This window comes from Pristis pectinata, chromosome 2 (genome assembly GCF_009764475.1).
Source record: "Pristis pectinata isolate sPriPec2 chromosome 2, sPriPec2.1.pri, whole genome shotgun sequence".
NCBI lineage: Eukaryota > Metazoa > Chordata > Chondrichthyes > Rhinopristiformes > Pristidae > Pristis > Pristis pectinata.
This window is the reverse complement of record NC_067406.1, coordinates 24359434-24383344: the sequence shown is the minus strand read 5'-3', so window position 1 is coordinate 24383344 and position 23911 is coordinate 24359434. Positions and strand designations below refer to the sequence as shown.

The following is a 23911-nucleotide window of genomic DNA, read 5'->3' as shown; positions in this document are numbered from 1 at the left end:
AAATAGAGGGATATGGGCATCCTGTAGGTAGGAGCGATTAGCTATGTCGGCACAATGTTGTGAGCTGAGGGGCCTGTTCTGTGCTGTACTGTTCTATGTTCTTGGAAATTGAATTTCTGAATCTCTGCTGTTCCAGATCACCCAACTGTCCACATTCAAAGTATGATTACTGTTGCTTTTATTATCAACTTATTTTTTTCATTTTGGGATTATTTATTCTTCCTTCTGTAGTTAATGATTGTCATTCACTAGCCTAAAATACAAATGATATAACAATGACCAAATGCAATTTCAATCCAGTTGGATGCTACTACCCATTTCCAACCACTTTGCAAAACAACTCCTATTTCCTATTGTTTCCTCCCTTTGAACCATTTTTTAAATCCCCTTTGCTAACCTCGCTGTAAACTTGTGCATTTTAATTAGTATTATCTCATCAAAGACTTTCAAAGTCTCTATTTCAACTGCAATATTTCCCCGGCTACCATTTGAAGTCTCAGCAGTTGTTCCCTTGACAGTGCTGTCTTCCATATTGGATCACTAAATGATTTGAGTGTTACAGAATTTCTTCCTTCATTTTATTATAATGGGATCTAAGTTTGGCACTTTGTGTAGATTGCTCTAAGCTTCAAGGATTCAACTGACAATAACCAGAGAGTCCCCTCATCTATATATTGTGGTGAGAATCAAGGCAACCAATTCCAATACACCCAAATTCTATCAACATTCTGGTGAGAGATATGGATGGCACTCTTACTCTTCTAGTTAATATATTCAGGAAGTCGTACCGATTTCGCCCCACCAAGTCCATGCTGACCATCAGGTATCGATTCATACTAATCTTACACAAATCCTATTATATTCTCCCCACATTCCTGCCAACCCTCTGCAGATTCTACCATGCATCTATAAACTAGGATCAATTTTAGCAGCCAATTAACCTATCAAACCACACATCTTTAGGATATGGGAGGACACCCATATGGTCACAGGAAGAACGTGCAAACTCCAAACAGCACCAGAAGTCAGGATTGAATCCAGGTTGCTGGAGCTTTGAGGCCGCAGTGCCACTCTACTGGACTGTTATGGATTTGAGAATGATTGATTGTCTGAAGTAAAATGTTTTTGAATAGTTTTGTTCTGATTAGGTGTAGAAAACAGTTGTTTCATTAGGATACTGGATTCACAAAAGCATCAGGAGACAAATAGAAACATGATACTTCTGGCCCTCTTGCCTTTCCTAATACACTGAGTTCTAAACCATTGAAAACACCTAATTTCCGCTTGAAATGAAGAAAATCATTTTCAAATTCTCTGACATCAGTCTGTTCTCCTGTGGAGAAAATTGTCCATGGCCAATTGATGTACATTTTTTTCATCCTTTCACTGCACCCGCCACTCCTTGTGCCTGTTCCACCATCCAACAAACTCATGGCTGATCATTTACGTCAATGCTATCTTTTACTGACTTCATATTCCTCAATTCACTTAATATTCAAAAATCTCTTGTCTTGAATATGTTCAGCAAATCTTCCAAAGCCCTTAAAGGGTAATGAATTCTAAAGATTCACTACCCCTTGAGTGAAGGAATTTCTTTTGATCTCGGTCCTGCATTGGCGGCCACTTAGAGTCATACAGCATGGAAACAGGCCCTTCGACCCAACTGGTCGATGTTAACCATGATTCCCATCTAAGCTACTCCCATTCGACAATGCTTAGCCCATATCCTTCTAAACGTTTTTATCCATGTACCTGTCCAAGTACCTTTTCAATGTTGTTAATGTACCTGCCTCAGCCACTTCCTCTGGTAGCTCATTCCATATACTGATCACTCTCTGGGTGGAAAAACTTGCTGCTTGGGTTTCTATTAAATCTCTCCCCTCTCACAAACCTATGCCCTTTTAGTCCTTAAGGTTCCAGACATCCCAGCCAGGAGAAACATCATTCCTGCATCTACCCCCTTAAGCCTTTGATAAGGTCACCCCCTCTTGTAAACTCTGGAGAGTATAGACCCAATTTGCTTAATTTCTCCTCAAAATGCAACTTCTCTACCCCTGAAAATAAAATCTGGGGAATCAATCTGGTGAACCTTCATTGCATCCTCAATTGCAATTATATCTTGGCTAGGGAGACCAGACCTATACACTGTTCCAGGTATGGTCTCATCAGGACCCTATATAATTTCAGTAAGGCATTTTTGGTGTAGTACTACAAACCAGGGTAGGTCTTGTACAGTGAATGGTCAGGCCCTGGGAGTGTTATGGAACAGAGGGACCTTGGAGTGCAAGTGCGTAGTTCACCGAAAGCGGTGTCACGGATAGAGAGGGTGGTGAAGAAGGCTTTTGGCACACTGGCCTTCATCAGTCTGGGCATTGAGTATAGGAGTTGGGAAGTTATGTTACAGTGATATAAGACATTGGTGAGGCTTCACTTGGAGTATTGTGTACAGTTTTGGTCACCCTGTTATAGGAAAGATGTTATTAAACTAGAAAGAGTAGAAAAGATTTACCCAGATGTTGCCTGGATTTGGTGGCCTGAGTTTCAAGGAGCAGTTGTGTAGACTAGCAGTTTATTGCTTGGAATGTAGGAGATTGAGGGGTAGCCTGATAGAGGTATATGAGATCATGAGGGGCATAGACAGGGTGAAAGCACAGAGTCTTATTTTCAGGGAGGGGGGTGTTAAAAATATTGGTTTAAGATCAGAGGCAAAAGACTTAAAAGGGTCACCAGGGTAGCTCCTTATGCAAAGGGTGGTGCGTATTTGGAATGAGCTACCAGAAATAGTGGTTGAGTTGGGCACGTTAGCAAAATTTAAAAGCCATCTATACAAGTATATGGATAGGAGAGGGTTAGAAGGTTATGGGCCAAATGCAGGCAGATGGGACTAGCTCACTGGGCAATGCAGTCAGCATGGACTAGTTGGGCCAAAGGACTTGTTTCCATGTTCTATGACTCTATGATCCACTTGTAATAAAGGCCAATGTACCTAATGCCATTGCAATAACCTGTGAATAAAGAAATGTGGGTCCCTGTGAAAGGCAACACTTTTCAATCTCTCCTCATTTTTAAAAAAATACTTTTTTTCTATTTTTCCACCAAGGTGGATGACTTCCCAATTTTCCACATTATTCTGTTTGCTATTCCTTCAAGCTTGCACTTTGCCTGTCTATACACTCTTGAAGCCTCTCTTCTTCCTCTTGACAACCAGCACTGCCACCCTTGCATAATCAGCAAGCGTATTTGTTACATTACGTGTGTCCTCATCCATGTCATTGATATAGATTGAGCAGTTAAGACCTCTGCCTTCCAACCCAAAAAGACTCTCATATTCCTTTCTATTTTCTCTCGACCAATCCTGATTTCTTTCCAATGTTACCCCTCTTTCATCTGCTCTAATTTGTTTAAAAATGTCTTGTTGAAGACTGTCTAAATACACCATATCCACTAGTTTGTCCCTTATCTGTTCTGCTAGTTACAACTACCAAATTTATCAAACTTAATTTCCTAAAAGCCTTTTCTGAAAGCTTCCTCTTTTTCAAAATGTGTTTGCAACTGTCAGTTTCTATTTCCAATTATATATTCAGGTTGTTTGCCTTTGAGTGTTATGCTTAACTTCAAATAACAGGGTGATTCATTGAACTGGATTGTGCTCATTCTGGCCCGTGCTCTGTACTTGCTGTCATCCTTTTTACCACAGCTGCACCTGTGAAACAAAGCAAGAAGTGGCATATCTGAGACCCTGTCTCTGAATGGCCTTGATGGCTTTTTAAAAGGTCACTGTTGATCAGAAACATTTGAAAAAAATTCAAAAGAATTAAAGGAATTTTATTTTTTTAAATTAACTTAAGTTTAAGTATTTTTAATTAATTAAAGACATTTGAAGGTTAAATAAACTATAGCGGGGGATAAAACCACTTATTTCTGACTGTTTATGGGTGCAGATTTAAACCACATAGGTTCAATATTTTTGGTAAGGAAAATGTTACACAGTTTTCGTTCTTGTTTTCAGGAGGTTTTTTTTAAATCAAAATGAATCTGAGAATTTGTGGTGTTAATCGTTTTAAATTTGATTTTGATTTGTCTTCCCATCATATGCATAATTTTGTATGAGCAGGTCTTCTGCAAAATATTAAAAATTCAGCTACAATTGTGACTGTTGTTCATCTGTCTTTTTTTAAGTTAAAGAAAAGCTGACTGCAGATCCTGATAGTGAAATTGCAACCACAAGTCTAAGAGTTTCATTGATGTGTCCAGTAAGTTGCTTGTTTATCAACATTCATCAGGGTATGGGAATTATTATACTTTTCCTCTCTATGTCCTCGGTGAGTACCCCCTTGGAATGAATCATACATTCTTGTTTGTGACATGCAGTCTAAATGATATCTGAAAGTAATCCAATATTTTTTTAAATCCTGAGATATTATTCTGCAACATGTGAAATTTAAATGGAGATAGAAGGCCGCATATGCTGTAATCTGGAGCAAAAACGAGCTGCTAGAGGAATTCAGCAGGTTAGGCAGCACCTATAGAGGAAAATGGACAGTTGACGTTTCAGCTTGAGACCTTTCATCTAGACTAAAAGAGTAGAGGGGAGATGGCCAGCTCTTATATTGGCTATCTCCCCTCTACTCTTTCAGTCCAGATGAAGGCTCTTGATCCAAAACATAGACTGTCCATTTCCCTCTACAGATGCTGCCTGACCTGCTGAGCTCCTCCAGCATCTTGTTTTTTGCTTGTGACACTCAGATGTTATGTTCTGTTACAAGCACTTAGGATGGAATCTCCAGAGGGGTGTTTCCTATTCAGACGTAACATTTCTCTTGGGATTTGCCAAGCTTATACCCACTGATATTGTTAATTCAGAGCTTGAAAAGATGAACGATCTTTTCAAAATACTTGAATCTTGTCATTAATTTTCAAGATTTGTTGGTAGTTTAGCTATATAAAAGATTTTTTTCTTGGATTTTGTTGGGTCTGCCAATGACATAATGTTAATGCAGACTTGCTGAAACGCCCTGCATTGAATTCTCTGAAAGTTTCTTTAACATGCTTTTACTCTATTCTACTTTGCTCAACTTATTTTCAAAAATGGAGTGCACAAGTTTTACTTTAATGTTGAAATGGGCTTGTGATTTTCATTCCTCGAATAAAATTTGTGTGCATGTTGATTAAGAGGGCAGGCATGGTAGTGTAGCAGTTAGTGTAATGCTATTACAGCACCAGCAACCCGGGTTCAATTCCAGCCACTGTAAGGAGTTTGTACGTTCTCTCCGTTCCTGCGTGGGTTTCCTCCGGGTGCTTGGGTTTCCTCCCACATTCCAAAGACGTACGGGTTAGGAAATTGTGGGCATGCTATGTTGGTGCTGGAAGCGTGGCAACAATTGCGGGCTGCCCCCAGAACAGGCTACGCAAAAGATGTGTTTCGCTGTGTGTTTCGATGTACGTGTGACTAAAGATATCTTATCTTGGGTAGTTCTATTCTTAAGCTTAATCATTGGTTTTTGATTTTATAGTTGGGGAAGATGCGTCTGACAGTTCCTTGCCGTGCGGTCACCTGCACACATCTACAGTGCTTCGATGCTGCCCTCTACCTTCAAATGAATGAAAAGAAGCCCACATGGATTTGTCCAGTGTGTGATAAAAAGGCATCCTATGATAGTTTAATAATAGATGGGTACGTTGTAAACATTGGCAACGATATAGCTTTAGCATCAGACTGTGTGTTTAATAAATATTGTCCTTGAGTTTTTTTTTCTTTGAGTAACCAGGGAACAGAAAACTGAAACATTAGAATTTTAGAGAGATCACATAATATTTTGTGCCCAATAGTTTCTGAGACTCAGAAGTAATTGTATTTATGGCTGGATTGGAGTGGGGCACTTCCTATCTTATTTAGGCTGCGATGGCGAGGTATTGGTCACCTAACATCACTTTTAAACATCTCTTTGTAGACAGTATAGAGTTCTTGTCTTAAAATAATGTGTGAGAATTAAAGGAGATGGTGAGAAACTATTTAATACAAAATGTGAGAATTCAGATAGTTTAATGAATATAACAATGGGCTACACAAAATCCTTTGACAAAACTTGTAGAAGAGTAGGGTTGTTCTTCCCAGTGCCATACATCCATTGTAACTAATACCTCCAAACCATATTGTCAGTGCTTTACTGCATTGCTATGGCCAAAAAGGGCTGCAATATTCCCCATTTTAGAACAATAGCTGTATTTCAAAAGGACCTGTATTGAGCTAAGTACTTCCTTCTGGAGATAAGAACATAAATAGTAGTTGGAGTAGGAGTTGTCCTTCAGTCACTCAGATCTTTTGTGTCTGTGCTACTTTCCTCCAGTAATCCCATGTTCCATGATTCCCTTAATATCTAAAAATCTATCAGTCTGTATCTTGAATCTGCTTAGTGACTGAGCTTCCACTGTCCTGGATAGAGAATTCTAAAGACTCAACATCCTCTGGGTGAAAAAAAGTTCTTAACAATCATGAAATGTTGTTTTATCACAGTCTATTTTTCTTTCACTTGTTATCTAATATAATCCGGATATCTAATTAGATATCTAATCTAATAATCTAATCTTTGACCCTTCCTCATTACTTCTACCATTTTCCACCCCCTAACAAAAAATTCTGTTTCTTGTAACAGTGAAGTATGCAATTTCCAGCTCACTGGTATCTTTGTTACTATTCTTTCATTACTACATTGAAAAAGCTCAGCAGGAAAATAATCGATTCTTGCCACTCAGAAATTCAATCAGTGCACTGATACTCTAAACTTTCAAGTGTACCTGAGTCATTACAGCCCAGTCATCTATACATCTCGAGGAATTTGCTACATTTCACTTCACAACCTATTCTTACTCCCATTGAAAGACTGATAAAACCGATCATATCCTCCTCAAAGAATCTTCCTCTAACCCTCACTCTGTCCTGATCCATCAGTCCGTTCCTCAAATGTCAATTGCAGAAAGCTGGTAGACCCTTTCCAAAAGTGAGACGAAACATGTGTCCATCCCAGCTGCCATCTTTTAGACTTTTAGCTCCCAGCACCCCAAGATCAGAATCCTTTTGATCTACCCATGACTGTGCCGCACTGTACTTCTGTGAGCTAGTCCAGATTTACTTTGCAGCACATATCCAATTGTCCTCCAGTGGCACTGCAGGTAGCGCAGCTGTCACACATCTCCAGCAACCTGGGTTTGATTCTGACCTCTGGTGCTGTCTGGAGTTTGTATTTTCTCCCTGTGACTGTGTGGGATTTCCTTCCACATCCCAAAGACCTGCTAGTCATTTGGTTAATTAGCTGCTGTAAATTACTCCTGGTGTGGTTGGGAAATCAGTGGATGTTAATGGGCATGTGTGAAAGAATAGCTTACACAGAAATAAGTGAGGAAATGGGATTATTCTGAGATCTGGCATAGACTCAAAAGACTGATTTGCCTGCTTCATGTCATGAGGAATTATGAAGACATCTCTGGACATCTGTATGTCTGTCAGAAACTTCTAGCTTTATAGCAGAAATTTCAGTAATCTTGATTGTATTTCTTGTGTGCCCTCCGTTAAATTCGTGAGTACATTAGTTTTCAAACTTGGGAACTTCATAATATTAGGAGCTTTGCACAGAATGATATGAATGATTAACTACTATTAACAACTAGTATGATAGTGGGACAAGGGAAATCCCAAAGAGAACAAATCTTCCTGAAGTAGGACTCAGAATACCACTGCTGTATTATTTCCCATCCCTGCCTTTTTAAAAATAATACTCGTGTGATCATGATAATTGTTCTGTTCCTTAGTCCTCCACAGTTTGGTCAGCCAGTCACTCTCCTATATGACGTGTTGTCGCAGTATATTTTGTTAATGGTGGTGCTCAAGTATTAGTGGTGTCATTTGCTGTCAGTGTTAAATTTTGGGTGTTTTCCTACTACTATCGTTCCCATGTTAAGATTTATCTGTGCTACATACAGCACCCCAACACTGTGGTGCTGCTGGTCCCAATAGTCAGCTTTAGGGACCAATGGGAACAACTGTAGTTTTTTTTATTTTATTCCTTCCACTTCCAGGATTAAGGGCTCATCACATCAAGCAATCACATTATTTCCATAGAAGTTTATATTTAAAAACTTTGGTTGATATTACTTGGGTTTCAACCTTTTGCCATTAAAATAACCTTGTATATTCTTTCAGATTGTTTATGGAAATCCTGAATTCTTGCACTGATGTAGATGAGATTAAGTTCCAAGAAGATGGCTCTTGGTATCCAATGAGGCCCAAGAAGGAATCTTTGAAACTCTCCAATTCACAGTGTACAAAAGTTGAACTTGCATGTAAGTATAATAAGTTCAAGAATTTATGGATGCTTTCTTTGTTTACAATTTTTCCATAATTTGGTAGTTTATAAAACTGACGAAAAAATGTAAGGTTTTATCAGGTTATTTGTGAATATTTGCGTATGTTAGTTTTGTGAGCACTAGTTATAAGCTGATGGTTTCAGTAGATGGGCTGAGGCAATATATTGCAGGTGGGCTTGCTTTGCCCATTTTTCTTCCTTTATAGTTTTTCTCTCTTTCCAATCTATCCATTTGGTGCCATTTGGGATCCTGTCAGAAGCTAAAGATCATGTTGTAATGGGCCAGTCAATACTGTTAACCAATAATGGTCTTATTTGAAATATGATGGAAGCTGTAATTTGTCAGGTATAAGCTAGAAGATAAATTTTTCATACTATGTGTGATCAAGTGTGCTTGAATAGGGCTATTTTCTATCAATTATTTTTCCAGGTTACTTCTCCAAATTAGCATGTACTCTCTAAGTCAAACCGTCAACCTTCTCTTTAAATTAGATTTTCTCCAATGGTAGAAAGTTATTAAGCTCTTCAAAGAATCAAAAGGAAACCAGGCACTGGGTCAATGCAAAAGCAGTTGTAGGAGGAGGAATGCACAGAAAAGGCCAGTGTCAGAGGAACAGCTTGTGGGCTTTGTCAGATTTGAGCTGGAGAGAAACCAAAGCATATGGGATTTAAACAGCAGAGTTTTTATATTTGAGGCCCTTAGTAGACCAGCAACTGTGATGACGATAAGGGAAGAATTGAAAAATCTATTCTACATCACTGGCTTCAAAGTCATTGTCATTTCTGTTGCCACATTTTATGTCTTTGCCATTATTTCATTCTCCAATCCTGTGCGCTCTCCCAGCTGATTATTTTGCACCTTTTGTTTCTGGTTTAATATCAAGCTTGGGTTCTATTTTTTCATCACAAAGATCATGTTCTTCCACCTCCAATGCATTGCCTCAGCCCATCTACTGAAATCCTTCTTTGTCTCGTTTTCAACTCTGGAGTTAACTATTCTGATACTTTGGTGCAAACTTACCATCACCTAACCATTACTACTTTAGTTTTGACCCTACTCTTTTCAACCATGGAGTTATCCTGCAGCATTGAGAGGATAAATTGGTGCACGATTGGTGTGTACTGCCTAATGCCACCCACAGATCAGGGAATCAATTTGCCTAATTTATTGATTAGGGAAATGTATATAATGTGATTAAAATTTTAATTTTAGATTTGCAGCATTTTCAGTTTTTTCTTTATTTTCCTTGTAGCAATACAAATTTTTAACTTCCAGCAGGTTCAACTGTCACCAACAAGACTGGTTCTGCTGTGCCAACCAGTGAACCAAGTAGCAATAAAAAGGTTGAGGTCATAGATCTTACAATTGATAGTTCCTCCTCAGATGGGGAGGAAGAACCTCCACTAAAAAAAAGGTGCATATATCCTTCAGACACTGAAGATACTGCCAATAAAAGGTTAGTGGAATTTGTATTGCACTTGTTGCTTGTATTCTTAACAGCAGTTTGTCATTGTTTACAAAACGCTGCAGCTTTTTCCACTTAACTGTTTCATTTGCACAAAGCTGAATAGGGTTGTTTCCCCAGGACCCTACTTTGTCTTTGTCATCACTGCTGCTGAATATGATAACCACAAGTGCTTTCCACGTGTTCTATGCGCATTTTTCAGCCGTGAGTGTTGGCGAGGAATAGAATCATCATTCAGTGGTGGGAAGGCAGCACTGCAGCTGATCCTGTGCCTACCCTCATAAAATGTCTCCACATAGGACCAAGTCCACTGCATACCCTACCTTACAAGTCCATGCTCTATGATTATTTTGGAAATATCAAGGCTTGTAATTTCCTGACAAGTAGCAAGACTTGTAATTTCCTGAACTGATGTGAGGTTAACTAGTTTATACTTCACTGGTTTCCCCCTTCACCTTAAAAATCAAGTGACTTGCTCAATTTTTTCATGCAAAGGAGCAGTTCCTAAACTCTGCCAATCACCTTCCACTGTTTAAAACCATGTTCTGGAAGCTGTCTAATGTTGAAGGTCTGTGACTCTTTAGTGCCATTATTTTATTCATTATTATAATTTTGCTGTAGTTAACGGCTGAGTCACTGATTTCCTCAAGATAGCTGGATTGCTATCAACTTCCTGTAATGAGAATACCAGAGTAAAATATTTAATCTGAATGTCCACCATTTCCTTTTTTTTATTTACAGTATCAAAATTATCAGTGTTTAATGGGCTCACGTTGTTGAACATTTTTTCAAGTATAATTGTAATATTGTAAATTTTGTAGGAGGGGCTATTGAACAGTGAATGGGACTGTACCTTCTAAAGATCAAACCTGAAAATTCCTTTACACATGCAAACAATGTATTTACCCACTGGGCTAGCTGATTGGAAAATATTTTTAAGACATCATTATTTGTGGAACAGCTGACAGTTTAAAAAATTTTTCTCTATTGCAGTGTTCTGGCATATCAGCCATCTTCTGTACGATTGCCAAACGTTACAACAGTGGATACAAGTTTCCTGCCTCAGTTAGCAGATTATCCAGCCACATTCCATCACTCAACAATGGCAGCTCTCCCCCCTGAGATTCAAAGTAAGAACAACATATAATGACGATCTGTCATTTTTCTCCTGTTTCTCTCCCCTACTCAATTTTTTATTGAAGAAGAGCCATGTGGGGGAATATTTGTGTGGTTGTTTGCAGTGTTTTGGGAATTCATAGGACCCAAGTGTGGGTTCAGAAGTAAACATACTTTATTTGTCTGTACCCAATCATGTATGGTATTAACTTGTTTTCATGTATCCTAACACGGTTTTACCTTCTTCTCTATGTGCCTATAGTTTTAATACCTCCAAAACATTGATGGGTGGAATTGTGAGCTTAGAATTTCTGTAGCTTATTGGTTGAATTTGAACTTCAAAGCAATATGGGGAGTATTAATGTAGTGATTAAACTACTGGGCTAGCAGTCAGAGTTCTGGCCCTTTGATCCAGAGGCATGAATCTTACCAGGCAGCTAAGCAATTTAAATTCAAGTAACAAAATGAAATGTGGAATTTCTTTTTTATAATTCTAGTCCCAGTAACAATGACCATGAAACTTGGGGATTGTCATTAACATAAATGCAAGCAGGAGTATGCTATCGGACTTTGGTGCCTTCTGTGGCTTTCAGTGAGATAATGGTTGATCTTTTACCTCATACTTGTATAAAGTAAATTCCATTTGCCATTCTCTGGTCCTGTTTTTTTCCTGCTGGATGTGCAATACTACATAGTTTTTCTTTTCTGTGCTTAATGTTTGCTTTTAAGTAAGTCAAAATTAGAAAATTTAAGTCACGTCTCAGTTTTAGAGGTATCTACTGATGTACTCATCTGCAACTCACCTCTATTAAATTTGTGATTTTTTAAAAATGTGGCTGGAGGCAATCTGAAACTAACTAACTGACCACCAGATGGTGCAAGATGGTCATGGTGGATGTTTAACATTAAGCTTGGTAAAATTTATATCCACGTTAGTGACAATTGTGACCACTGAATTCCAATTTGTGATGTAATTTATAAGTATTCCTTTGTATTTTTTGTGCCTGTGCTCACTTTGTGTCAATCACTGTAAAACAGTTTTAATTCAGCTTCATTTTCTCTCCACCTTCTCCATCCACTGCCTTCCATCTGAATATGAGAAAGATGTGTGTGTGTATTATGCATGCTTCTATTTTCAAATGGAATAACTTCCCAAGAATTGTTTCCACATTGGCTACATTAAAAAATAGGATATATTGATCTGATTATGCGTTTCAAGTCTTACAGTGCTTCATCTGATTGGAAATGCAATTTCTCTTTCAGATTTGGACTTCTTCTCATTGTTTCAGAGTGATCCCCAGGTTTGTATGGAATGTAGCTTTTCTGGTAGAGTTAAAAAAAAATGTTTGTGCTCTCCATTGAAGCTTTCTGTAGTAACTGAGTCATTTATCAGCTGCAGTGTGACATTGCAAGAGGTTTTCTATTTTGACGTTTGAGAGTGCAGTTCTGATGACGTCCTGATGCATTCCACTGTGCTTTTCCCTGTCCACCACTGACCGATGTTTTTTTTTCCCCCTTCCCCCCCCCCCCCCCCACCCACCCCCAGCAGTTTCTGACACTATTATTCATGAAATATTAAGCAGATCCATCAGTGGCAATTGCTGCTACAAATCCTATCAGCCTTGCAGCTCGGTGGTCTTTTGCATACTGATGGTCAGACATCTTTGGGGGAAATAAGAGGTAGTTGGTGCCAATTTGGAGGAAAGCTTTGTACTAAATGGTTTATCCTGGTGTCTAGTGTGTTCCCAACAGTTGTAGAAATGTGCTGGTATTCCATTCCCCTAACCAATAAATCTACAACAGTAGGCCCTGAATCCAAACTAACATCTGGAGCAGGAAGACGCGGCAGGACAGTTTCCGCATATTCATCCATTTCTTCTGCTTTAGGAATACAGAAGAATGAAACTTCCTCCCATTTAAAGTATTTGTTGTCAATCTCCAGCAGAACAAAGCTCCCTCTACATTCTTTGATCCTAAATTCAAAACGGCAACCTGATGTCACTGGTAGAACGTTTTGTTTCCCACAGCAACCCCTTATGGCCTCAAATAAAACTGGAATTCGGGGATAAATTTGTGTTGCGAGAACTTGGTTAACATAGGATCCTTGCATGAGTCTGAGTTGGATTGGATTTGAATTTGTGCTTCAAAGACGTAAAGCTTATGTTCAATCCACTTGTTTTTCCTTAACTAAATTGTTGTGTTTATATCTGCAGTCTTTTGCTCCAAACAATTCATTTATTCAAGTTGGAGATGCAAGAGATTCTGCAGATATTGGCATCTGGAGCAACACACACAAAAAGTGCTGGAGGAACTCAGCAGGTCAGGGAGCATCTATGGAGAGAAAGGAAGATGGCAGAAGCCAGAATAAGAAGGTCGGGGAGGGGAAGGAGCACACGCAGGCAGGTGATAGGTGAGTTCAGCTGAGAGGGGGAAGGTAGGTGGAGGGGGGAGATATAAGAAGCTGAGAGGTGATAAGTAGAAGAGGCAAAGGGCTGAAGACGGAATCCAGGAGGAGAGGGCAATGGACAGTGGAATAAAGGGAAGGAACTGGGAAATAGATGGGCAGGTCAGGAGGGTGAGGGAGGGGGCCACAGGAATGAGGGAAGACAAAGTGGGGAGAAGAGGGGAGGGATTACCAGAAGTTAGAGAAATCGATGTTGAGGCCGTCAGGTTGGATACCACCAAGGCGGAAGATGAGGTGTTGTTCCTCCAACCTGCATCTGGCCTCAACGTGGCAGTAGAGGCAGCCATGGATAGACATGTCAGTATGGGAGTGGGATGTGAATTGTAGCGGCTGGCCACCAGGAGATCCTTGCTTTTGCGGCGGATGGAATGAAGGCGCTCGACAAAGCGGTCACCCAATCTGTGTTGGGTCTCACCGATGTAGTGGAGACTGCAATGGGAATACTGGATGTCGTAAGTGTCGCCCTCAGATTCAAAGGTGAAGTGCCTCACCTAGAAGGACTGTCTAGGACCCTGAATGGTGGTGTACAGACAGGTCTAGCACTTAGTGTGGTTGCAAGGATAAGTGCCGGGAGGGTCATCAGTGGTGAGGGACGAGTGGAGAAGGGAGTCGCTGAGAGAGCGATCCCTGCGAAAAGTGGAGAGGGGCAGATGTGCCTTGTGGTGGGATCCCATTGGAGGTGGCGTGTGGTGGAGAATGATGTGTTGGATGCAGAGGCTTGTAGGGTGGTAGATGAGGTCAGACATGCGGGAAATGGAGGAGATGAGGGTGAGGTCAGCCTTGATGCTGGTGGAAGGAAACCTTGTTTACTGAAAAAGGAGGATGTCTCAGATGTCCTGGAGTGGAAAGCCTCATCATTGGAACAGATGCCGTGGAGGCAGAGGAACTGGGAGAAGGGGATGGCATCCTTACAAGTGACAGGGTGGGAAGAGGTGTAGTCAAGGTGACTGTGGGAGTCAGTGGGTTTGTAAAACATGTTTGTGGTTAACCTGTCTACAGAGATGGAGATGGATCCAGAAGGGGGGGTAGAGGTGTCAGAGATGGGCCAAGTTAATTTGAGGGCAGCATGGAAGTTGGAGGCAAAGTTGATGAATTGACGAGCTCCGCATGGGTGCAGGGAGCAGCTCCAATGCAGTTGACGAGCTCAGCATGGGTGCACGATCCTCTTTCGGCTCCTTTCACTTTCTCCAAACTAAAGGTGCAGCCATGGGCACTCACGTGGGCCCCAGCTATGCCTGCCTTTTCGTTAGCTCCATAGAACAGTCCATGTTCCAAGCCTACACCGTTGAGGCTCCCCAACTCTTTCTCTGCTACATTGGTGCCTGTATTGGGGCTGCTTCCTGTGCCCATGCTGAGCTCGTCAGTTTCATCAACTTTGCCTCCAACTTCCACCCTGCTCTTAAATTTACTTGGTTCATCTCCGACACCTCTGTCCCCTTTCTGGATCTCTCTGTCTCCATCTCCGGAGACAGATTAACCACAGACATCTTTTACAAACCCACTGACTCCCAAAGTTACCTTGACTACACCTCTTCCCACCCAATCACTTGCAAGGATGCTATTCCCTTCTCCCAGTTCCTCGGCCTCCTCCGCCTCTGATCCCATGATGAGGCTTTCCACTTCAGGTCATCTGAGATATTCACCTTTTGTTCAGTAAATGGAGTTTCCCTTCCACCATCACCAATGCTGGCCTCACCTGCGTCTGCTTCATTTCCCTCACATCTGCCCTCATCCTATTCTCCTATTCTTTCCCACCACCTCCTCCCCCCCCCCCCCGCCATGACATAACAGGGACAGAATTCCCCTTGTCCTTACCTACCACCCCATGAGCCTCCACATCCAACACATCATTCTCCACAACTTCTGCCACCTCCAATGGAATCCCACCACCAGGCACATCTTACCCCCCCACCCCTGCTTTCCGCAGGGATTGGTCTCTCTGCGACTCCATTGTCCACTCGTTCCTCCCTACTGATGACCCTCCCGGCACTTATCCTTGCAACTGCACTAAGTGCTACACCTGTCCCTACACCACCTCCCTCGCCACATTCAGGGCTCTAGACAGTCCTATCAGGTGAAGCAAGAGTCTTTTTTATTGCATGCAGTGCACCCAGTGTGGCCTTCTCTACATCGGTGAGACCTGACGCAGATTGGGTGACCGCTTCGTCGAGCACTTTCATTCCGTCTAGAATCTCCCAGTGGCCAGCCACTGCAATTCCACATCCCACTCCCATACTGACATGTCTATCCACTGCCTCCTCTACTGCCATGTTGAGGCCCGACATGGGTTGGAGGAACAGCACCTCATCTTCTGCCTTGGTAGTCTCCAACCTGACGGCCTCAACATCGATTTCTCTAACTTCTGGTAACCCCTCCCCTCTTCTCCCCCCTTTGTCTTCCCTCATTCCTGTGGCCCCCTCCCCCTTTCCCCTGCCCATCTATTCCCCACCTCATTCCCTTTATTCCATGGTCCACTGCCCTCTCCTACTGGATTCCTCCTCTTTTAGTCTTTTGGCTCTTCCATCTATCACCTCTCAGTTTCTTACATCTACCCCCCCCCCCCCCACACCAACCTGGGCTCACCTATCACCTGCCTGCGTGTGCTTCTCCCCCGATGACCTCCTCCTGGCTTCTGCCCTCTTCCTTTCCAGTCCCGATGAAGGGTTACGACCCAAAAGGTCGACTGTTTATTTCCCTCCAAAGATGCTGCCTGATCTGCTGAGTTCCTCCAGCACTTCTTGTGTGTGTTGCATTTATTCAAGATGTTTGTTTCTGGTGTCTTCATCAATTAAGTTTCATAAAACGAACTGTGGGTACTAGAAATCTGAGATTAAAAACAAAATTTTCTACAAATGCTCGGCAGATCCAGCAGCAACTGTGGGGAGAAAATCCAAATTATTAATTCAAATTGACCCCCAAGCATTAGTTCCATTCCTCTCTCCATAGATGTCGCGTGAATTGCTGAGCATTTACAGCTGTCTGTTTTAACTTTTATCTGTTTCATCTTCTGATTATGCACCCATCTGCAAAATCTGGCATGACAGGGGCAACTGATGCATTCTTCTTCACAAATTATGGAACTATCAAGTGCAAGGCCAGAAGTATGATGGTTAAGATGAATATTTTTCAAATAATATTGATGCATAGATTAAGGCAATTTTGGAATTCAGAATTGTCCCACATTTGGAGAACATACTTGCATGCTTTTACTCAGCTGAACTGTCTCTTCATTTTATTAACACCCACTTATGCTCCATCGATTTTCCTTCCAGTGGTCAGTTGATTAATTCTTGATTATAACTGGACAATGAGCAAATTTCCATCTTATAAACATTACTCTAACAACTGTTTTACAATTTGGATTTTAACAGAACTGCTATCTGTATTGTAAATTTAGAAACAAATCTTAAGCTCTGGGCAATTTAATATCTAAAGTTATGTATTTTTTTTCTTTATTTCACTTCCATATCCCCTTCCATGCTGTGCATAATTTTGCAGCGCATACCATTTGATAACAAATAAGATAAGTGGCCAGCATGCTGTTTTGTCTTTAGGGACTAAATAACATTTTAAAGTGAACAGAACTAATTGTAACTCAAACAGGATTTTAAAAATCATGATGAGACTGATAAACCCTGACTTCACATCTATATTTATCAATGCATTGGAAGGTCCACGTGCTGGGGCAAAGACTAGTTTTATGCAGCTATTTGCCTCTAGCATGGAACCTTCTCAGAAACTGTAGGGTTGTCCTTGTGGCTGACAAGTTATGTTGGTAAGTTATTTGAGAGCCTTCAACTATGGGAAGGTGTTCACCTTTTTATTTCCTCAAATGCAGTACTGTCAATCTATATTTCTGGACAATCTCTCCTCTGCCGTTGGACCACCGACAATGACACCCACTACTGTTGGCGGAAGCATCATCTCATCAACCCAGCACCATGAAAGCAACAGCAGCAGCCGAACAGAAACCGGGGTGATAGCAGGAGGCGGGGGAACAGCCAGCAGCATCCCAGACATTATTTCTTTAGACTGACAGATTTCACAGACTTAATTTTTTTTTAATCCATGTGCTGCAACAGGAGGGGTGGGATTGGAGGAAGAAAGAGTGGAACAGCAATCATACTGCAGCCAAGGACCTAGACTAAGCATTTTGTGCATTCTCCACAAGGCTGCCACTTTATTTTTGTTTTTAAATACCAAGAGCCTTGTTGACTGTCAGCATTCACTGAGACTTGCTCAGTGCAACGCTTCTTTGGATGGGTATGAAAACAAGAATGGATGGCAAGAACTGAGAATTTAAACCTGAAATCTTGCCTGAAGTACCTGACCAGAGTGAACTTGAGGTACAGTGAAAGCAGAAGACAAAACTGTAATTTGTTCTTTTGCAATTAATGTAATGTTTTATTAACGGCCACCAATGAAATTAGCAGTGATTTCTTTTTCTTCTGCCAGTTGACTGGATATCCACAGCTCTCTTTTCAAAAATATGCTTTGTCTCTGTAAAAGTTTGAATTATTGGTGCTTTATTGTGAAAAACATTATAGCCTCAACCACTGTTGAAGAATCCTATTCTGTCTGTTGTTGAGGTTAAATGCTGTAATCCTGACTCAAATGCAATAACTGAGCCAGAAGTTAACATCTTTTGGATAAGGCATTGTATTAATCAGTTCTGAAATTTAACTCTTTAATGATTAAATTTCGTATAAACTTGTACCATGTTTCCAGGATGGCAAAAAAATACATTTTTCTTTATATGGTTTCCATTCCTTTTTCAACTTAAATGCAGATTTCTGATCCTTAAAAAGATGCATAGTTACTTAAGGTTGATAAGCGAACAAATGATTTTCAAACATCCTTTCCATCAGTAAGTATATGGTTTAATGCCAACATGACCTGCAGGAGAGCTGATACCTTAAGTTTATCTCTATCTTTGACTTAATTGTACAGGTATAGTCATTTTTAGTGTTAGTGATTATTATTATTTGCTTCTTGACAGTAAGGCACATTTAAATAGAGTTAGTAGTTGCCATAAGTTAAGATTCAGTTTTCCAATCGACTTTTGCTTCTAAGAAGACTTTTGACTCTGAGATTATTTTTTAACTTTGTTATATCACAGAACCTTTAATTAGTTTTGTTTTATTTTTCTATTGTTATTTAATGCTTGGTTAGCAGATTGTAGGCCAAGTTGCATCCAACAAAATGAGGACTAATATGCTTCTCAGTTTGACTTTTGGATCTATTTCCCTACGAACTACCTAATTATCACCTTCGTATTTGAGCTTTATAAAGCCATGCTTTTGACAGGACTACCCAAATCACACTTTCCTGCCCCTGCATCCCAACCTGCAGCAAATGAGAAGCTAATGGATTTATTTGTGACTAAGATTAAGACCATTCTTTCAGTTCCATCCCTTCCTAGTGTGCCAAGCAAATTTCCAAAAGAATCCTTCTGCCCACCTCTGAACTCATGTCTCTCCAGTTTCTTTATTCTCCTCTTGTGTCCTCTTCAGGATTCATCAATTGCCCTCTTGATCCTACACGCATTAAACTAATCACATGGCTTCCCTTCCTGGGCCCTGAGATGGCTGATAATATCTATCCCTCTGCCTTTTAAATCTGTCCTGGATATAAGGACATGGCTCCTGTGGAGTTTGTGAAGCACATGTACTCTATTGAATGGCAACAAGGAGCCCAGGTAAAACAAGCAGTGGGCATCAAGGGGAAAACAAGTAATAATGTGAGTCATATATCATACAAAGGAAGATGATTGTGATAGTTGGAAGTTAATTGACCTAGCTGCAGGACATCACTGCAGGATTTCCTCAGGGCAGTGTTTAAAGCCCAATGCTTCTTCAACAGCCTCGCATTGTAAAGTCAGAAATGGGAATGTTTGATTGTTCCATTTGCAACTCCTCAGCGAATCAAGCAGTCTTTGTTCACAATGCAACAAGACCTAGAAAGCACTGTCAGGCTGATGAGTAGCAAGTAATGTTTGTGCCACACAATTGCCAGACATTAACCATCTTCAACGAAAGAGCATCTGACCACCTAACCTTCTCATTCAATGGCATTTCCCTCGCCATTACTATCCTGGGGGGCCACCATTGACGAGAAACTCAACTGGACCAACTGCAATAAATACTGTGCCTCCAAGAGCAAGTCAGAGGCTGGATGGCCATTACTGAGTTACTCATCCCAAAGCCTTTCCACCATCTACAAGACACAAGTCAGGAATGTGATGGAATAGTCTCCACTCACTTGGATAACTGCAGGCCCAAAGGCACTCAACACTGTCCAGGATAAAACAGCCCACTTGATGAACACCTCATGAGCTACCTGAAAATTTCACTTCCTCTACCAGGACACAGTCCAAGAAACTTTGTTGGAAGGTAGGTCTGAGATGAAGAGAATCAGATTTATTATCACTGACATATGATGTGAAGTTTGTTTTGTAGCAGTACAAAGACACAAAATTACCATTAATTACAAAAATAAATAGTACACAAAACAAAGGAATAACAAAGTAGTGTTCATAGGTTCATGGACCGTTCAGAAATCCGATGGCAGAGGGGAAGAAGCTATTTCTGAATTGTTGAGTGTGGGTCTTCAGGCTCCTGTACCTCCTCCCTGATGGTAGTAACAAGAAGAGGGCATCCCCCAGATGGTGAGTCCTTAGTGATGGATGCTACATTCTTGAGGCATTGCCTCTGGAAGATGTCCTTGATGGTGGGGTGGGGAGGGTTGTGCCTATGATGGAGCTGGCTGAGTCCACAGCCCTCTGCAGCCTCTTGCAGTCCTGTGCATTGGAGCCTCTAAACAAGGCTGTGATGCAACCAGTCAGAATGCTCTCCACCACACATCTATAGAATTTGCAAGAGTCTTTGGTGACATACCAAATTTCCAGTGTGTTCGGCTGAGAATAGATCTTCTGAGATGTTGACATCCAGGAACTTGATGCTGCTCACCCCTTAATGAGGACTGTTGTGTGTTCTCCTGACTTCCCGTTCCTGAAGTCCACAATCAATTCATTGCTCTTGCTGACATTGAGTGCAAGGTTGTTGTTGCAATTCCACTCAACCAGTCAATCTATCTCACTCTTGTACACTGAATATCGCCATCTGAGATTCTATCAACATGATGTCATCGGCGAATTTATAGATGGCATTAGAACTGTACTTAGCCACGCAGTCATGAGTGTAAAGAGAGTAGAGCAGTGGGCTAAGCATGCATCCTTGAGGTGTGCCTGTGTTGACTGTCAGCGAGGAGGAGATGTTATTACCAATCTGCACTGACTGGGCTCCCGATAAGGAAGTTGAGACGGAGGTACAGAGGTCCAAGATTTGAAGCTTGGTGATTAGTATTGAGGGGATGATGGTGTTGAATGCTAATCTGTAATCAATAAACAGCAGCCTGACTTATGTTTTGCGGTTATCTAGGTGCTCCAAAGCAGAGTAGAGAGCCAGTAAAATTTCGCCTGCTGTGGACCTGTTGTGGTAGGCAAATTGCAGCGGGTCCAGGTCCTTGCTCAGGCAGAAGTTAATTCTAGTCATGACCAACCTCTTGAAGCACTTCAATACATAGATGTGAGTACTACCAGGCAATGGTTGTTGAGGCAGCTCACCTTGCTCTTGGGCACCGGTATGATTGCTGCCCTTTTGAAGCGGGTGGGAACCTCAGACTGCAGCAGTGAGATGTTGAAGATATCCTTGAACACTCCAGTCAGTTGGTCGGCACATACTTTCAGTACTGGGCCAGGTACACCATTGGGTCCTGACGCCTTGCGAGGGTTCACCTCTTGATGAATGTTCTGACATCAGCCTTTAAGACAGATCACAGGGTCACCAAAGGCTAGGGATTTGCACAGGTGTATGTTCTCCCTTTCAAAGCATGCATAAAAGGCGTTGAGCTCATTGGGGAGTGAAGCATTACTGCCAATTATGCTGTTAGGTTTTGCCTTATAGGAAGTAATGGCATGCAAACCCTGCCACAGCTGTCGTGTCTCTGGCTTCACTCGGAATTGCCTTTTCACTCTCACGATGGCCTTCCATAGGTCGTATCTACTTGTAGGATTCTGGATCGCCAGTCTTAAATGCCACAGATCTAGCCCTCAGCAAGCTGAATCTGGCTCATCCAGCGCTTCTGATTTGGGAAGACTTGGTATGTTCTTGAAGGCACACACTTGACCTCACAGGTGTTGATGAAGTTGGTGAAGACCGTTGCATATTCATTCAGATCCAAAGAAGAATATGGTCCAGTCCATCGATTCAAAGCAGTCCTGCAAATGCTGCTCTGCCTCCCTTGACCATACCTTCGAGGTCCTCACCACTGCTGCTGTGGTTCTCAGGTTCTGCCTGTATACCAGGAGTAGAAGTACAGCTAGGTGGTTGGACTTTCCAAAGTGCGGGCGCGGTATGGCACGGTAAGTGTTCTTGATGGTGGTGTAACAATGATCGAGTGTGTTAGCTCCTCGGGTTCTGCAGGTGACTTGTTGGTGGTAGTTGGTTAGAGATTTCTTCAAGCTGGCCTGGTTGAAGTCCCCCACAATGATCAAGAAGGGATCAGGGTGTGCTGTCTCATGAATGTTGATCACTGCACTCAGCTGTGCCAACTTGACATCTGCCAGAGGTGGAATGTACACTACTATCAGGATGATGGTGGAGAACTCCTCCCTCAGCTGGTAGAACAGATGACACTTGACCGCCAGATTTTCAGGTCAGCGGAGCAGGAATGAGATGGAACCACCACATCTGTGCACCACAATGAGTTAATCTTGAATCAAACGCCATTGTCGGTCCATATGGTGGATGGTCCAGTCCTCTGGAGTGCTGGGGGTGAGCCATGTCTCCGTGAAGAAGAGTACACAACAGTCCCTGCTGCCCCTCTGGTACTGTAGTTTTGCTCTGAGGTCTTCAATTTTATTTTCTAGAGACTGTACGTTAGCCAGGAGGATGGTAGGAAGGGATGGCCTTAGGGCTCTGCACTTCAGTTTTACCTGGAGTCCTCCCCAGCAGCCATGTTTTCTGAGACGACGGAGACTTCCCCAGCTCCTGCACTCGCTCCTTGGGTGGTCCTGATTCCCAAGTGTCAGTTTTTAAGATAGCTTGTTTACTTAAATAAGTTGAAACAATGTTACTTACTGCAGTCTCTGTGGCTGCATAGGATAGTAAACTTGTGAAATTCTCTATCACAGGTCAAATTGCTAAACATATTTAAGGAAATAGTTCTGTATGCAAGATATTGACAACGTGTATATGATATTGAGAGGATCAACCATTATCATATTGAGCAGGTTTGAAGGGCCAAATGGCCTACTCCTATTTAAACCAATGTCCAGCTTCCCTTGACGTTGACTTCTATTTCTGCAATTATTTAATCTGAATTGGGCCTCTTGCAACCTAAACTTTCAATTTGACCTTGAGCTGAGTTTCTGAATCCATGCCACCTACCACCAAGACCGTCCCCTTCCAATCCCATAACATTGCCCCTCTCCAATCTTTCCTCTGTTCATGCTATGCCCTTGCTTTTTGTTATCCTCAGACACAGCTATTCCAAAGCTTTTTGGACTGACCTGTCTTCCACCCCCTACCCCCCTTGGACAGAAAGTCATTAAAAAAAACTGTCACTATCTAACACCAAGTTCTCTTGAGCCATCAATCTTGAGCCCATTAACCAACATTGACTCCTCATTGTACTCCTGTATTCAGCTACCTAGGCTTAACTTCTGGAATTCTCTTCCTTAATCTTTCTGCTTCTCACTCACCCTGGGATACTCAAAACTTTTCTTACCAAGCTCTATAGTAACATGACTTGGTGTCAAGCTTTATTTGATAATCCTCCTGTAAAGTGTCTTGAACATTTTACTGTTAATGGCCCTACATAAATGCAAACTAACCATTTTGTCAAGGTAGTTAGTGTCAGTATGCTCCAAACATCAGTGTATTAGATTTTTCTTAAAAATAATTCTCTCTCCCACCATGGTACCAATGAGGAAAGAAGAAATGTTTTGTTAACTTATACACTGTAGCTCAGTGGTAAATATTAAAACATCATATTGATCCAGTTTAGGAACACAAACTGGTCCTTTTGGAGAATAACGAAGAAATCTTCAAATACTGGAAATCTGAAATAAAAAGTACTGGAAATATTCAGTAGGTCAGGCAATATCTGTGGGGTGAGAAACAATTATCATATCACATCAATGATTTCTATCAGTACTCCCTTCAGATGCATTTTGATCTGAAACGTTAACTCTGCTTTTCTCTCCACACCTGATGAGCATTTCCTGTTCCTTTTGAACTAAACCATAGAACAATACAGCACAATACAGGCCCTTCGGCCCACCATGTTGTGCCGACCTTTAAACCACGCCTGAGACTATCTAACCCCTTCCTCCCACATATCCCTCTATTTTAAATTCCTCCATATGCTTATCTAACAGTCTCTTGAACTTTACCAATGCATCAGCCTCCACCACCACCCCAGGCAGCGCATTCCATGCACCA

General features: G+C 41.5%; 1 protein-coding gene across 3 annotated transcripts in view; it reads left to right on the top strand.

Annotated features, from left to right (window-relative positions):
• The window catches only part of pias2 (protein inhibitor of activated STAT, 2), a 46439-nt gene extending 28288 nt beyond the window's left edge, over positions 1 to 18151 (top strand). For 2 of the 3 annotated variants that reach the window (XM_052035755.1, XM_052035768.1), the window contains exons 8-14: positions 4180 to 4253; positions 5514 to 5674; positions 8198 to 8337; positions 9637 to 9817; positions 10820 to 10956; positions 12206 to 12243; positions 17245 to 18151. In XM_052035755.1, the coding sequence (XP_051891715.1) occupies positions 4180 to 4253; positions 5514 to 5674; positions 8198 to 8337; positions 9637 to 9817; positions 10820 to 10956; positions 12206 to 12243; positions 17245 to 17442 (929 nt within the window). In that variant the 3' untranslated portion in view covers positions 17443 to 18151. The remainder of the gene's footprint in view (positions 1 to 4179; positions 4254 to 5513; positions 5675 to 8197; positions 8338 to 9636; positions 9818 to 10819; positions 10957 to 12205; positions 12244 to 17244) is intronic. The other variant, XM_052035759.1, reaches the window with a different exon arrangement.
• The last annotated feature ends 5760 nt before the right edge of the window (positions 18152 to 23911 follow it).